The sequence below is a fragment of the Megalops cyprinoides genome, chromosome 12 (assembly GCF_013368585.1).
Source record: "Megalops cyprinoides isolate fMegCyp1 chromosome 12, fMegCyp1.pri, whole genome shotgun sequence".
NCBI classification, from domain to species: Eukaryota; Metazoa; Chordata; class Actinopteri; order Elopiformes; family Megalopidae; genus Megalops; species Megalops cyprinoides.
Window position 1 is genome coordinate 32,676,499 of NC_050594.1, and position 14,180 is coordinate 32,690,678.

Below are 14,180 nucleotides of genomic sequence, written 5' to 3' on the forward strand. Positions count from 1 at the left end.
GTGTTTTGGGCTTGCTGCCTGTATATTTAATCCTTTCCAGCCATGAAACCAAATCAATTTATATCTGTTTAATTCATGCAAAACGTTTAATTGCTCTCTACTGGAAAAATGTTTCATGCCCTTCCATTAGCCACGTCTCTCTGCTTAGCGCTGGAAAAACTAACATATAGTAGTAAGCACAAAGTCAAAGAATTTTATAAAATTTTGGGCATCTCCCTACATTTCTTGGAAAATGTGGATTTAGAAAATATGGTTAGCAAATGATTCCTCTTACACTGCCTATACAAACATATATACAGGGTCGGGGAGTAACGGAATACATGTAACGGCGTTACGTATTTAAAATACAAAATATGAGTAACTGTATTCCGTTACAGTTACCATTTAAATTGATCCTAATCAAATTACAGTTATTTTTTAAAAAATATTTAGATTATTGAAGGGATTACATTGGATTTTTTAATTTAATTTTTTTCCATTTAATATCTATTCATTTGGAAAATCTATCCAATGAAAGGCAACCCCGGGGTGTATCTCCCATATGCCCCTCACAAAAAAAAGTGCACAGCCTGCCTGACTCACAAGACGATAGAATGGAGAGTGAGACAGAAAGCAACCAGCGCAACGCGTTTATGTCATGGAAACACCGGGACCATTTTACTTTCAAATTTGGCAAAGGTCGCAACCTAACAGTACAATGCAAGCTGTGTTTGCCAGCAACCAAACTGCTATCTGCTTCAAAAGAGTCGACCTCTAACCTGAAGAAGCATCTTGAAGTACGTTCTCTTTTTCATCATTTAAGCTAATATTGATCGCTAGCTAGCTATCCTACATAGTTTGGCTGCACTGGATTAGCTATTCAGCTAGCTAGTAGGCTATAGTAGCCTACTAAAGCTAACTAGCTAACGAGTAGATACGATATCGATTACTCCAACAATTTTACACTACACAAATAATACATTAAATTGTTAAGCTACTCCTTTCTCACTCACAATGTATTTAGGGTGGCTTGTGCCTTTTCTAACTCATGTTTTTGTGTAATGTAGCCTACAGTTTTTGAATTAACATTTACAGTTCTGAAGAAACTGCAATGAAATGCCCATAGATTTAACATGGGGGTGCCAAAATGTTAGCCACAACAAGTGAACATTCTAAAAATAACCATTCAGAACCTTAGTCAGATGAACATTCTTTAAAGAACCATTAAAAATTAAAAACAGTTGGTGCGTTTACATGAAGCCTATTATTCCGTTAATAATCGGATTCAAGCTCAATCGGAATGAAAACGGCTCGTGTAAAAACCTTGATCAGAATGAAATACCCCAGTCCGATCGAGAATTCAAACAGATTTAAAGAGGTGGTGTAGATTTCTGATAATCCGTTCGATAGGAAAATATTAGCCATGTAGACACTCAGAATTGCCTTCTGCACTTGGAAATTTCTGTGCATGTTCATTACACCAGCATTTCTCAAACCTCTCCTGGCGGCCCACTGTCCTACGTATCTTCTATCTATCCTTATATCTATGCCATAGACAGAAGATATGTAGGACAGTGGGCCGCCAGGAGTAGGATTGAGAAACACTGCATTACGCGAAATAATGACGTATTGACGTTTTACTATGCACGACAGAGTTTAAAAAAAAAAAAAAACATGGCGGCCAGTGCGAAAAATTAGTCGACGATGAAGACCACATTTATGTTAAACATTCTTAAAAAATTAAGAATAGTCGAATGACTAGATGGGCGCAAATCCCGCAACAAGGAGCTGTTTAAGTAAGTTTGGGAGAAGCTTAATGAAGCGGGGTTAAACGGGTCTATTGACCAATTTAAGAACCGCTGGGAGGGGCTGAAGAGTGGGTATTATAAGGCAAAATCTGACTAAAACAAAAGTGGTGCAACCCCTACCAACTTTCCATTTTTTGGCATAAAGGAGGAAATTAAGGGACAACGGCCACTGGCTACCGCAGCCCAACACGGTGTTGATGTTGGGCTCAGCTCGCCTAAGACAGGAAAACTCCGAGGAAAACATCTCTGGTAGCTTATGTCACCTCTCCCTCCCACCTCACGCACAGTACTCGTACATTTGGATTACAGTTGTAGGCTAGATTTTTGTGTTCAGTTTGCCAGCTACTTTTCAGGGTAAAGTCGGAGGTTGCTGTTTCTATTCAATGTACTACAGAGCAACCGAAGTAGTAGGTATAGTGTAGCCACCAGTCCAGTCTAGAACTAGCGTTAGTTGGCTAGCTAGAGTATCTAGCTACCACTAGATACTCTGATGCTACCACTACCATGCTTGAAGGGTATGGTGTTCCTTGGCTGATGAGCTTTATTGGCTTTGCGCCAAACGTATCTTTTACAATTTAGGCCAAAAAGTCTCAAAAGGCACATTTTCCCACATGGTTTGGGGTGACTGAATGAATCTTTTGGCATAATTTAGATGGGCTTGGATGTTCCTTTTTGTGAGAAAGTGTTTCAGTCTTGCCACCCTACCCCATAGCCCAGATGTGCAGAATACGAGAGATGGTGGTCACATGCAAGGAGTAACCGTTCCCTGCCAGAAATTCCTGTAGCTCCTTCAGTGTTGCTGTTGGCCTCTTGGTAGCCTCCCTGATAAGTTTTCTCCTCGTCCTCTCATCAACTTTGGAGGGTTGTCCTGATCTTTGCAATGTCTCTGTGGTGCCACATTTTCTCCACTTATTGATGATGGTTTTGACAGTGCTCCATGGTACATTCAGTGCCTCCAATATTTTTTTATATCCCTCTCCTGATTGGCACTTTTCAACAATTAGCTCTCACAGTTTCTTTGGCAACTCTTTGCGGACCATGGTTCTCCCAGTAGGATGCCACCCCGAACATTCAAGCAAATCCTACATCAACAGCTGACTTAAATCTGGGTTTAATCAGAATCACTTTCATTGATGGCAGGTGTATGCTATTTGCCTACAGGCATGATTTTGAATGTGATTAACTTTGAACACAGCTAGAGCCCCCATTATGAAAGGGTGTGCAGACCTATGCAATCAGGGTGTTGCAGTTTTTTTATTTAAAATGTTCCCAATAATTATTTTTGTTTGTTGGTCTGCCACCTGTGTGTCTCCATTCGTTACTAGATGTACTGTACATACTGAAGGTCATTCTGAGTTTCACTTTTTTATGGAAAGTTGAAAGATGAGAGGCTATAGGAAGAGGGAGGGGGGAGGACAGGGGGAATAAGTTGAATGATATGCTATTGTATTCTGTTGTGACAACGTTTTTGTTTCATTCCAATAAATAAATGTTTAAAAACAAAGATGAAAGCAGCAGCAGGTTAGGTGTTAATTACTCGCTGTCATTGAGGGTGTTTGTGTGTGTGTGTGTGTTACGAGGAGGTGGTAGACAACCCAGTCTCTGCCTGACTCATAGAGGAAGGTGTGGGTGGTCAAGGAGCCCGTCAGTGGGCTGCTAAAGAGCCTTGGTCGGACTCAGAGTTGGCATGGTAACGGGGCTGTCTTGCTGAACGCAGACGGTGTTAACACTCTGCTCTGCTTTGTTACTGTGCCTCCTCTTCGCTTCGTGACATGAGTGTGTTCCAAGGACAGGCGATGCACAGTGGTGATGGGAAAAGGAGGCTTTGTCGGCCCACAGTGGGTGGACCTGTCTTGTCCTGTCAATGACCTACTGATTAGAACCATCGTAATATACTGTGCAGAGCAAAGTATTTTGATTGGATAATTCGATATTAATATTAATATTGACAGTATTACTGACAATACAGCTCTATCAAAAATGGGGTTCATGAAACCTTACTTTCCCCTCAAATTCATGAAGTTTGTGATTATTCTCAGTTTGTGATTATTCTGCTGCAGAGTTGCAGCTGTGAGGTAAAGGTACCTCGCTGGACTTTGGTAGGTAGTTAGAGCTTAGAATTTGTAATCTAGGCGGAGCACTGTTTCTGTACTGCTGAGCAAAGGTAGTTCTGTTGTGTTGGTGCATTAAAAACCATGTCAGAGTACGAGTGAATACAGCAAACATCTCTCATAGAACTGAAAGAAAGTAGGATATATAGGATAAAGGGAAAGAGCTCCATACCTCCTCTGTTGGTCTGTTTCAGCCATGACAGTGCTCTGCCAGTCTGTGCTTACATGCTGTCCTTATCCCTCCCTTTCAGGCTCAGATGTGCAGTGATGTGGACTCACCTGTTCAGGTTGCCCGGAGGCGGGCAGCTGCAATAAGCACAGTAAGCTCCAAGACTCAAAAAACTCAGAATGGCAGGTTTAAATATCAAACATTTTTCTGCTGTGGGCCTTTCAGTCCCTCTTCAGTGATAGAAGTATTTGTCTTACCAGATTTGGCCTCTGCTTCACAGCTTGTACGTATTTGCATGGGCTGTGAAAACATATGACATCACTGATATTATCTTCAATTTCATGTTGCCATTAAAAGTTTTGTACTTAACATTAGTATTATTTCAACTGTCATTCAGACAGTTCTAGTGTGATTTTTGCCACCTTAATTGCATCCAATACAGTTTGTGTACTAAACTTTTTTTCTGAAATAAAATAACACAATTGGAATATTTATGCCTTTTCATGTCAGAAAAAATTCAGATGAAGTCCATGATGATCAAAATAAAGTCCAGCATTAATGGAATGGATGATCTGTGCTCTGTGAAATACTCTGGTGGTGAAAATGATTCATCAACATGACTAGTTAACAAAGCACAGTTTCACAAGTGCAAGTCTCTGCATTGTGGTCCTGTAGAAACTGCAAAGCATGTCCAGTCCTGGGTTTTAGCTAAAACTTTGCCCTGCCTTACTGAGCACGCTTTGCTCCAGGATGATGCTGCTGGAATGCTTAAGGACCTTCACAGTGAGAGAGGTCTCAGAAAATACTCCATATTCCACCATGCCAGCAGATCCTGCTGCTTCCGAAACCAAGCTTTTGTGAAATAATCCGCCATTTCCAGTCTGATGTCCCCAGTGGAGGAACTAACAGGCAGTGGTTTGAGGATGTCACGCTGGCCTAATTCTAAAGTCTCCTGCTCTTGTAATTTTCCTCTCAATCAGCAGAAGCAGGTACCACAGCATGCTCATTCTGGCATGGGATGTGAGGCAGTCAAGGGTTGCAGATCTGAACTGCAGATCAGTGGAAGTTGCAGTTAAATTATGTGCATCGTAATTGGGAGAAAGCAATATGGTATCAATGAATATTGATAATTTTATGTTGTCCTAGCCTTAAAGTTTATTAGCATCTGACCTGTTTTCTAGTCAGAGGAGAGTGAGGGTGAAAGGATGTCAGACCAGGACTTCCAGGAGGACTCCTTCCGGCGCCCCAAAGCACCCCGCCCCCACTCTTGCCATGCCCCTCAGGGTAGAGCTAAGGTGACATCACTAATTGCACTTAAATTGAGTTCTACTCACCCTGGTACAGAGCCTGTTACTGTGGCTCTGGATGAGCAGCACCCTCCCCCATCCGTCATCCCCTCCCTCTCATTGCAGCCTGTGGGCAGAAGGGCACGGCAGTTCCTGGACGAGGAAGCGGAGCTATCTGAAGAAGGCGGGTCTGTGTCCTCGGATGAAGCAGAGGAAGAGGAGCAGAACCACTCCTTGGATGGGTTTGTGGTGGATGCCTCTCAGCTCTCTCAAGGCCTGAATGGTGGGTCTAAGCTGCTGGCTCAGGAGAACTGTCTGACCAGTGCACTGTCACTGACAACTAACTGAGCCTTTTGTACTCCTTACACTGGTCACGTTTACCATTTCCTGCAGTGTAACGGTACCTCTGGATGATCCTTATTATCAGAAGAGTTAAATGATGTGACCTGGCTGAAGGTGTTCTGACTACTTTCATCATTCAGTTTTGTGTGTTTCCCCTTGGCCAGACTCTGAGATGCAGGGGGTTTATATGAAGTCAGTAAGAAGCCCTGCTATGTCCAGCAAGTACAAATTGGTCTACAAGCCCAGGCATGATGTGGAGATCTTCTCACAGGTACGGCTTGTTTGAATTAGGTCCAAATCAGACACAGCAAGGCCTCTGAGGGCTGCATGGCTGTGATGGAGGTGGAAGTAGGGTATGGGTTAGTGATGGAGGTGGATATAGGGTATGGGTTAGTGATGGAGGTGGATGTAGGGTATGGGTTAGTGATGGAGGTGGATGTAGGGTATGGGTTAGTGATATAGGGTATGGGTTAGTGATGAAGGTAGATGTAGGGTGTGGGTTAGTGATGAAGGTAGATGTATGGTATGGGTTAGTGATGGAGGTGGATATATGGTATGGGTTAGTGATGGAGGTGGATTTAGGGTATGGGTTAGTGATGTAGCGTATGGGTTAGTGATGGAGGTGGGTATAGGGTATGGGTTAGTGATATAGCGTATGGGTTAGTGATGGAGGTGGGTATAGGGTATGGGTTAGTGATATAGCGTATGGGTTAGTGATGGAGGTGGATATAGGGTATGGGTTAGTGATGGAGGTGGATATAGTGTATGGGTTAGTGATGGAGGTGGATATAGAGTATGGGTTATTGATATAGGGTATGGGTTAGTGATGGAGGTGGATATAGGGTATGGGTTAGTGATGGAGGTGGATGTAGGGTATGGGTTAGTGATGGAGGTGGATATAGGGTATGGGTTAGTGATGGAGGTGGATGTAGGTTAGTAGTGGAGGTGGATGTATGCTACAGTGATGGCAGTGCAGTCACCTGTGTTTGCGCTCGTCTCCTCAGGTTCCAGAGCAGGACGAGACATACGGGGAGGACAGCTTTGTAGTGCATGGCAGTGAGGTGGAGGAGCTGAGCAGCAGTGAGGAGGAGGAGGAGGAGGGAGGGGGAGCGGGAGGGGTGGAGCTGATTCCGGAGGAGTCCTTTGTGGGTGGGAGGAGGATGTACCCCACCAGGCGGAGGGTCCAGCTCAGGCAAGCCAGGGCAGGGGCAGGACAGAGGAACCCCCACCACCAGGCCTCCAGGAAAACTAAGCGCTCCCGAATTGTGCGCCCACAAGACTCCAGCGAGGAAGAGGAGGAAGGCAAGAGGAAGAGAGGGAACAGCGAAGAGCCCCCACGCGTTGGCAGGCCAGCGCAGGTGCCGGGTGAGGCCCTGTTCAAACCCCCTCAGGGTGTGCCCCCTGCTAGCCATGGCCACAGGAGCCCAGAGGGGGTGTCCTTAAAGGAGAGGTGCCGCCAGAGGCTCAACCTTCAGGCCTCCGTGTCTGAAGCACAGGTCTGGGCGCCCAGCTCCACACAGTCCTGGCAAAAACAGCGAGAGGTACACGGCACATTGCTACACTAACCGTTTCTCCAAAGACTCCAAGTCCACTCTGACATGCACTTAGTGTTTTTGTGTAGAAACAAATGTGAAAGTTTAGGCAATTTGTTTTGCTGAAAGGATTCAAAAATGCAAAAAACCAGAAACCCCCTGGTTTGGCCGCACAGGCCTCCTTACATTGCTTACATCGCCTCTGCCCAGGCATATCTTTGAATTTACGTATTAGTCACTTGTCCACCTGGATACTGAAATAAAGTAGCCGAATCAAGTCCCTTGCCTAAGGGTATAACTGTAGTGTATCACCTAGGAATTAAAACCTGTAGCTCTCAGGTTATAAGCCCAGCTCCCAGAGCGCTTCTCCGTACCTCTCTCCCAGAAGGCTGTTGTTATGGTCATCCTTAACGTTACCCTCTGCTCTGCCTCTTCAAGGCTCAGCGCTCCGCTCCCTCTGTGGGTCAGGGTCAGAGTGGGGTTGGGCAGGGTGCAGGAGGTGGCGCGCCCCCTATGTGCGTGCTGGCGGACGAGCGCAGCGTCGCCGGGGGAGCGGGGGAGGTGCTGTCCTGCCTGCGCCGGCTGCCTGGCGTCACCACGTGGGTCTGCCCGCTGGCCGTCTGCAGCTTCGCCGTCAGCAACCGCATGGCCGTGGAGAGGCGGGCGCAGACGGAGGCGGCCAGCAGCCTGGGCTGCGAGCGTCTGACAGACAGGATCGCCGGCCTGCTGGGCCGCTTCGACAGGGTCTGCCTCATCCTGGAGGAGGAGAGCACCAGGCCAGGTGAGTGGCCATAGGGTTAGTTTATGGTTGGCCATTTAAACATAAATAAACGGCTTGTGCTTTAGCAGCCAACATACAGTAATAAGGTGTTTTTTTTTCAGATAAATAAATGTCCTCCTGTTCTTTGATTACTGTTATCCTCAGGGGAGAAAGAATTATCCTGTTGCAGAATTCATAAAAGTGCAAATGCAGTCAGGACAGAACACAGTGTACTGTCTACTTCAAATCTCAAAAAACAGGGCACTGCTGTCCTACTATGCACAGTTATGTATGAATAATATGAGGAAAAAGTGCATATTATTTAAGGATCATATTATGTGGAGCATAAAGCGCTCGCTACCCGTTACTTTTGCGCCGTGGAGCATGAAAAATCTGCCTTGATGGAAACCATTAAAACCTGAAACAGACACAATGTTCCCAGTCAGTCTGAGTAGTGCCAGCTTACTTTACAGCACACCCAATGTATATGAGGTGATCAGTCAGCTTTCCTGTTTCCCTATGATGTTATTTCATACAGACAAGTGATAGTATTTTTCTGTCCAGATTAAAAATTTCCCTTAAAAAGTTTCTATCCCTGTGGAGATCTAATATCAGCTGAAGATGCCTAAATTCATCAGCTGCCTATGTAGAATGTTCCTTTATTTTTGTGGTTGTTAGTAGTGTTATGTGCCAGATAGGTGCCAGAGATTAGCCCCCTTGTTTCTGACTTGTTTATGTCAAGTTATGACATCACACCGTGGAACAAAATCATGAAGAATGCATACACAAGATTCTTGGAATATTTTAACAGACTTGAAAGAACTGTGCTGATTACTTGTGTGTGTGTTTTGCACACTTGCACAATGTAAAACCAGCGTAACAGTACACAACCCTGTGGAGATGTTTTTGACAGATAACCATTTGCCAAGTTCTGCCTGTTGAGGCATGTTTGATAAAAGAGTCTCCACGCCACTTACCATCCAAATTGAAATGGTTAGTAAGTATTTGTGCCAAGACATATGATTACAGTAAACGCAGAGAAATCCACTCATGATGTCTTTATGTGACTAGACCTCTCTTGTGTTTTTTTTTAATACAAAAAACTTTGTAACAATTTTTTATACTGTGCTACAAAGAGCTGAGAAAATGAAACTATTGAAGGACTATGGGCAGAAGTGTGGTGTAGCGGGTAATGGGGTTAGTAACCAAAAGGTTGCTGGTATGATTCCCTGCTGGGGCACTGCTGTTGGGCCCATGGGCAAGGTACTTACCACAATTGCCTCAGTAAAAGTCTTGCTGTATAAATGGAACATGAATGAAATGAAACATGTAAAAATGTAATTCACTTTGGGTAACTGACAATAATGTAATATTACATGATTACGTAAAAGTTTGCATCACAGAGATGCCCCCGCCGCAGGGAGAACAGCAGGTGGCGCTGACTGTGTTGGGACAGCTGTGATCAGGTCGGGGGGGGGCTGTGAGAGTTCTGCGAGGGGGGGTGCAGGTTGCACTGTGGCCTCACTGTTCTAGTGGGTTAGGGCTGTGTAGCTGCTGTGTCAATGTGTAGGGGAGAAAATCAGACATTGCAGTGTCCTTAGAGGAGCACTGTTCTCCATCCCCCTTGTACCGCACACACAGAACCACCCAGAGAGCTGGTACTGCAGAACCTGGTTATGTGGGGAGGGGGAGAATTTCACAACCTGACAGGGAACATTAAAAAATGGATATGCTCCAAAAACCTGACAGGAAATTTCTTGCTTTATCCTGCTCTTTGCATTTCCTGACCACTCCTTTAAATGGGAATGTGCAACAGAAGAGAGCAGCGTTTGGGATACAAGGTTATTTGGGGCTTTATCTCAGGGTGTCCCAGTTCTGTTTATTATTGAAACAAAGAGAAAGAGGGCTTTAGGGGACCACCTGCTCACAGAAAGTCTGTTGCTTTGCATGTTCCTCTGCTTCGCTGTCTCTGAACCCTGGCACTGTGCCCCCAGGGTGCGAGGGCCCGTCACGGCGGATCCAGAGCTCCCCGCACTGCGACAGCATGCGGTCCACGCTCGCGCTGGCCGGGGTGAAGGTCCTCTTCAGCAGGGGGCCCGAGGAGACGGCCGGCCACCTGGCTGAGCTCGCCCGGCTGGAGCGCAGCAAGGGCCAGGCCATCACCGTCCCCACGGAGGTCAGGGCTCACCAGCGGCAGGCCCTGAACGTCTACCTCAGTCTTCCCAGCGTCAGCTACGTGACCGCCCTCAACATGTGCCACGCCTTCCAGACGGTGGGCCACCTGCTCAGGAGGTACAGCCGAGCCCTGCTGTCTCGTCTCCCATCACACCTCTCATCCTTATACTCAGTCCTGGCTCTGCAGGGCCTGCTGTTCATCCCACACTAGCCTTTAAATAACAACTACATAACAGGTACAACCTCACAAGAGTGCAGCTGTAACCGTTGTGGGTGAGTGAGGTTATTGTGCAGTCTGTATTACAAGGTGATGAGGTGAGTGTTTCTTCTATGGCTGTAGCCAGGGATTTTGTTTCCTCTTATTCATTTGCCTGACACACAGCAGCAAATAACACATTATTACTGCTTCATTTTTCCATAGTGCAAATTCAGGTAAAATGTCTGGCTTCAGGCTACAGCAGCAATGCTCCACAAGGATTTTTGAACCTTGTATTGCTGGTTCTATACGCCGATGAGCCAAAACTGCTCACAAGTGAACCGATGGCAGTGGCCTCATTCAGCAGGATAATGCGCCCTGCTACACTGCACACATTGTTTGGGAATGGTTTGAGGAACATGATGAAGTGTTCAAGGTATTGCCCTAGCCTCCAAATTCTCCAGATCTCAAGCCAATTGAGCATCTGTGGGATGTGCTGGACCGACAAGTCCGATCCACAGCGGCTCCACCTCGAAACTTACAGGACTTGAAGGATCTGCTGCTAATGTTTTGGTGCCAGATACCACAGGACACCTTTAGGGGTCTTGTAGTGTTCATGCCTTGGTGGGCCGGCGCTGTTTTGGCGGCACACGGAGGACCAACAGCATATTAGGCAGGTGGTCATAATGTTTTGGCTCATTGGTGTATATATCTTAATATAGTTGTACAGGGTTCTGTGTGTTGGGCCTCTAGCACGTATAATCGACTACACTGCAAAAAATCCAAATCTCACCAAGCATATTTGTCTCTTTTCAAGTCAAAATATCTCTTTACACTTAATATAAGACACAGTCACCAAACAAGCAAAATTTCCTTGAGCTACAAGGACTTGTTTTTAGATGGTGCATCTTGAATATCTTGTTTGGTGAAACCATCTTGAAAACATCTTACTTTGAGTGGTATATCAAATTAAGCAAGCCTTTTTGACAAGTCAGAAGGTTTTTAAACTGCATGACACAAAAACACTTCCTAATACCAGTTAAAAATGGTCAAAGTTAGTTTTTTTCCACCTAATTTTAAGATCCCTTTCAAGAAATCTTAACAAGTGTATTTCCACTAGTTCCATTGGCAGATTTTTTCACTTATTACTAGCAAAAAACACCTTGTATTAATTATTTTATTTCTTATTTTTGAAGGGCTATTTTTTGCAGTGTAGTACACTGGTAATGTTTTTTAGAATGAGTTCTTGGTTGCTCCCTGTTGTTTTTTGAATAGCCAGACAAACAAAAAAGTAATTACATTAAATTCCAATACCCAAATCTCTATGTAAGCACTGGATTTTGTGTGTTCAAATAACTTTTGTGTTTTATACCTCTGGGGTTTCTGGAGCTTTACGGAGCTTTCTGTCCACTGCTCCATTGTGTTTTCTGCTGCTGTTTTCTCTGCAGTGCTAAAGTTCAAATGGAACTCCCCGCTGTATACATGTCATTGGCTCCCCGAGTCTCTCACAGGGAACAGAGGTTTTAAATCCAAAGCCTATATGTTTCTCACTGATGGTAGATGTCACAGAATAATGGCACATATTAAAAAGAGTGGGTTAACATGCAAAAGTCATTTTAACTTGCTGATGAACTCATTCAAAGCAGCTGAACTGTGACTTTAACGAGCTTTCCAATTAATACCTAGCAATTGCAAGTTGCTAGATAGGTTGTTATGATTGTGTGAGGAAGCATCAAAACACATTTTGCTGTGTATAGTGGCCAAGTGATGATTCACATGTAGAAAACACAGAGGGTTTGATTAACTTTCAGTTTTAAATTTTGCCCCCTCCAACACGCTGCTCCACCCCACACTGGCCTGGATCCCAGGTGGAGTTGTAGCAGCAAGCCTGCAAAGAGGCAGGGAGAGCCATGTTAAATTCTGAAAATTGAATTAGTGTGACATTAAAATGTGACATCCTGAGTTTTTTGTTTTCAATAATTATGTATCTTTTAATACAATGTTTGTTAGAATAGCTGAGATAGGAGAGATAGGAGTCTATACTTAGAAAAAATAAGGAAAGAATCATTCCTGTACTAATGCTGTTTAAATTCTCTGCTTGTAAGGATCACACAGTGTGCTTGTAATAATTATTTTTGCTTGTAAGGATTAAGTAGTCTGCTTATAACAATTATTTTTTGCTCACACTCACATTTTGTTTGATACTCAGTGGAGTGAAATGGGGCAGAATAAGCAAAAAAGTAATTAAGAAGTTGAAGCTTGAACATGAGTCTTATGTCTGGAGTTAATTAAATACCATAGCATGTACCACTTCAAATATTTTCAGAAAAAGCCAAACTGAGTTCAGCTAACTTTGGATCACCATGGCAGAGAAAAAGTCATCACTTTCTGCAAGCAAATGATTATTAAAACCAGTCAGATTTTGTATTTAATTTAATGAAGGATTGTAAAGCATATTGTACAAATACATTTTCTTCCATCTTTAAAGAATTCAACAAAGGACATTTCCTAAGTAAATAACAGAAGAAAATAATGAGTATTTCAATATTAAAAAGCGCATAAATTGTATGTTGGTCAACTATTATATACTGTATATTATATATGATCAACTAGAGACCTGATAACTGATGGATGTGCTTCCCTAAAGCATACTTTGATAAGATTTCCCTGTATATACAGATGTAGATGTAGGTATGGATGTATAGGTGTATATGTATATTTTTATGCAAAGATTCTGTTAAAAATCTAACAGGCACCATATGAAACCCCCTATTTAAACTGTTGAGACCTTGAGAGCTATGGTAATGTCTATAAGATTTCATGTGATATTTTAAAATGTTCACATGAAACCTCACAAGCATTAAACATTTTTAACCTATTACTCCATTGGTGATATTGTGATGACTAAGTATGCAGGAATTTTATTACATGTGAAATAATTGCTCCATTTTTAAAGCCAAATGTTTATGATGCACCTCAACCCTGCCCCCCTCTCCTCAGTCTGAGCAGTCAGGTGCCAGCAGTCATTACTAGTTGGCTAGATACACTACAGTTCTTAGAAGAAATGTGTGTATAAAGCAGTGAGGAGCCTCTGCACATGCTTTGTGTAATGGTGTCTGATTGCTACCCCTTCAGTTCGGTGGAGGCCCTAGTGGACGGAGCCCGTGTAAGCCACTCTCGAGCAGAGGAGATCCTGCGGCATCTCTCCGAAGTTCACTGTCCCACTGCGCCGCCCACTGACAAGAAACACAGCTTCTGACTTGCCACCCCCGACCCCTGACCCCAATGCCATCTTTCTGACCCACCACTGACCCAAAACACTGCACCTCAGAGCGGAGGATAACCGGGATATGGGGCACAGAGGTCCATTTCTGGTCTTCAGGCACGTCTCTTTCTTTCACTTGCTATTTAAAGGAGATATCAGGTGGGAAGAGGTGGGGACAGAAAATCACTCTGATCCTTTCTGATGAATGAAACACTAAAATGATATGGATCTAAAGTATCAGATTTATTCATTTTTTGCTTTGCACTAAATTATGCTGATAGATTTTGTTTGTAAAAAATGATGGTAAGCATGTTTTTTGTGTTGTAAAAAATCTGACTGTACAAACCTAAATAAAAAGCACTTTATTTTTCTATCAGTTCTTTCTGTTCAGTTCTTTACTGTATATAATGTATTACAATCCTGTCATCTATAAAGCATATGAAGAGCTCGGGCCTGCATGCATGAGAGTAATTATACAGAGCCAGTCCCCATGTCGTCATGATCTGGTTAAAGATGACATTTACATACATGTATCTATTTTGTATGTGTACACAAAC

The 14,180-nt window shown here is 43.8% G+C and overlaps 1 protein-coding gene across 1 annotated transcript in view; it reads left to right on the plus strand.

Moving 5' to 3' along the window:
- The window catches only part of fancm (FA complementation group M), an 81,638-nt gene extending 67,938 nt beyond the window's left edge, over positions 1 to 13,700 (plus strand). Inside the window, exons 16-23 of the mRNA XM_036541507.1 lie at positions 4,150 to 4,218; positions 5,249 to 5,362; positions 5,480 to 5,636; positions 5,860 to 5,966; positions 6,700 to 7,236; positions 7,696 to 8,008; positions 9,982 to 10,279; positions 13,494 to 13,700. Of these exons, the coding sequence (XP_036397400.1) occupies positions 4,150 to 4,218; positions 5,249 to 5,362; positions 5,480 to 5,636; positions 5,860 to 5,966; positions 6,700 to 7,236; positions 7,696 to 8,008; positions 9,982 to 10,279; positions 13,494 to 13,617 (1,719 nt within the window). The 3' untranslated portion in view covers positions 13,618 to 13,700. The remainder of the gene's footprint in view (positions 1 to 4,149; positions 4,219 to 5,248; positions 5,363 to 5,479; positions 5,637 to 5,859; positions 5,967 to 6,699; positions 7,237 to 7,695; positions 8,009 to 9,981; positions 10,280 to 13,493) is intronic.
- The last annotated feature ends 480 nt before the right edge of the window (positions 13,701 to 14,180 follow it).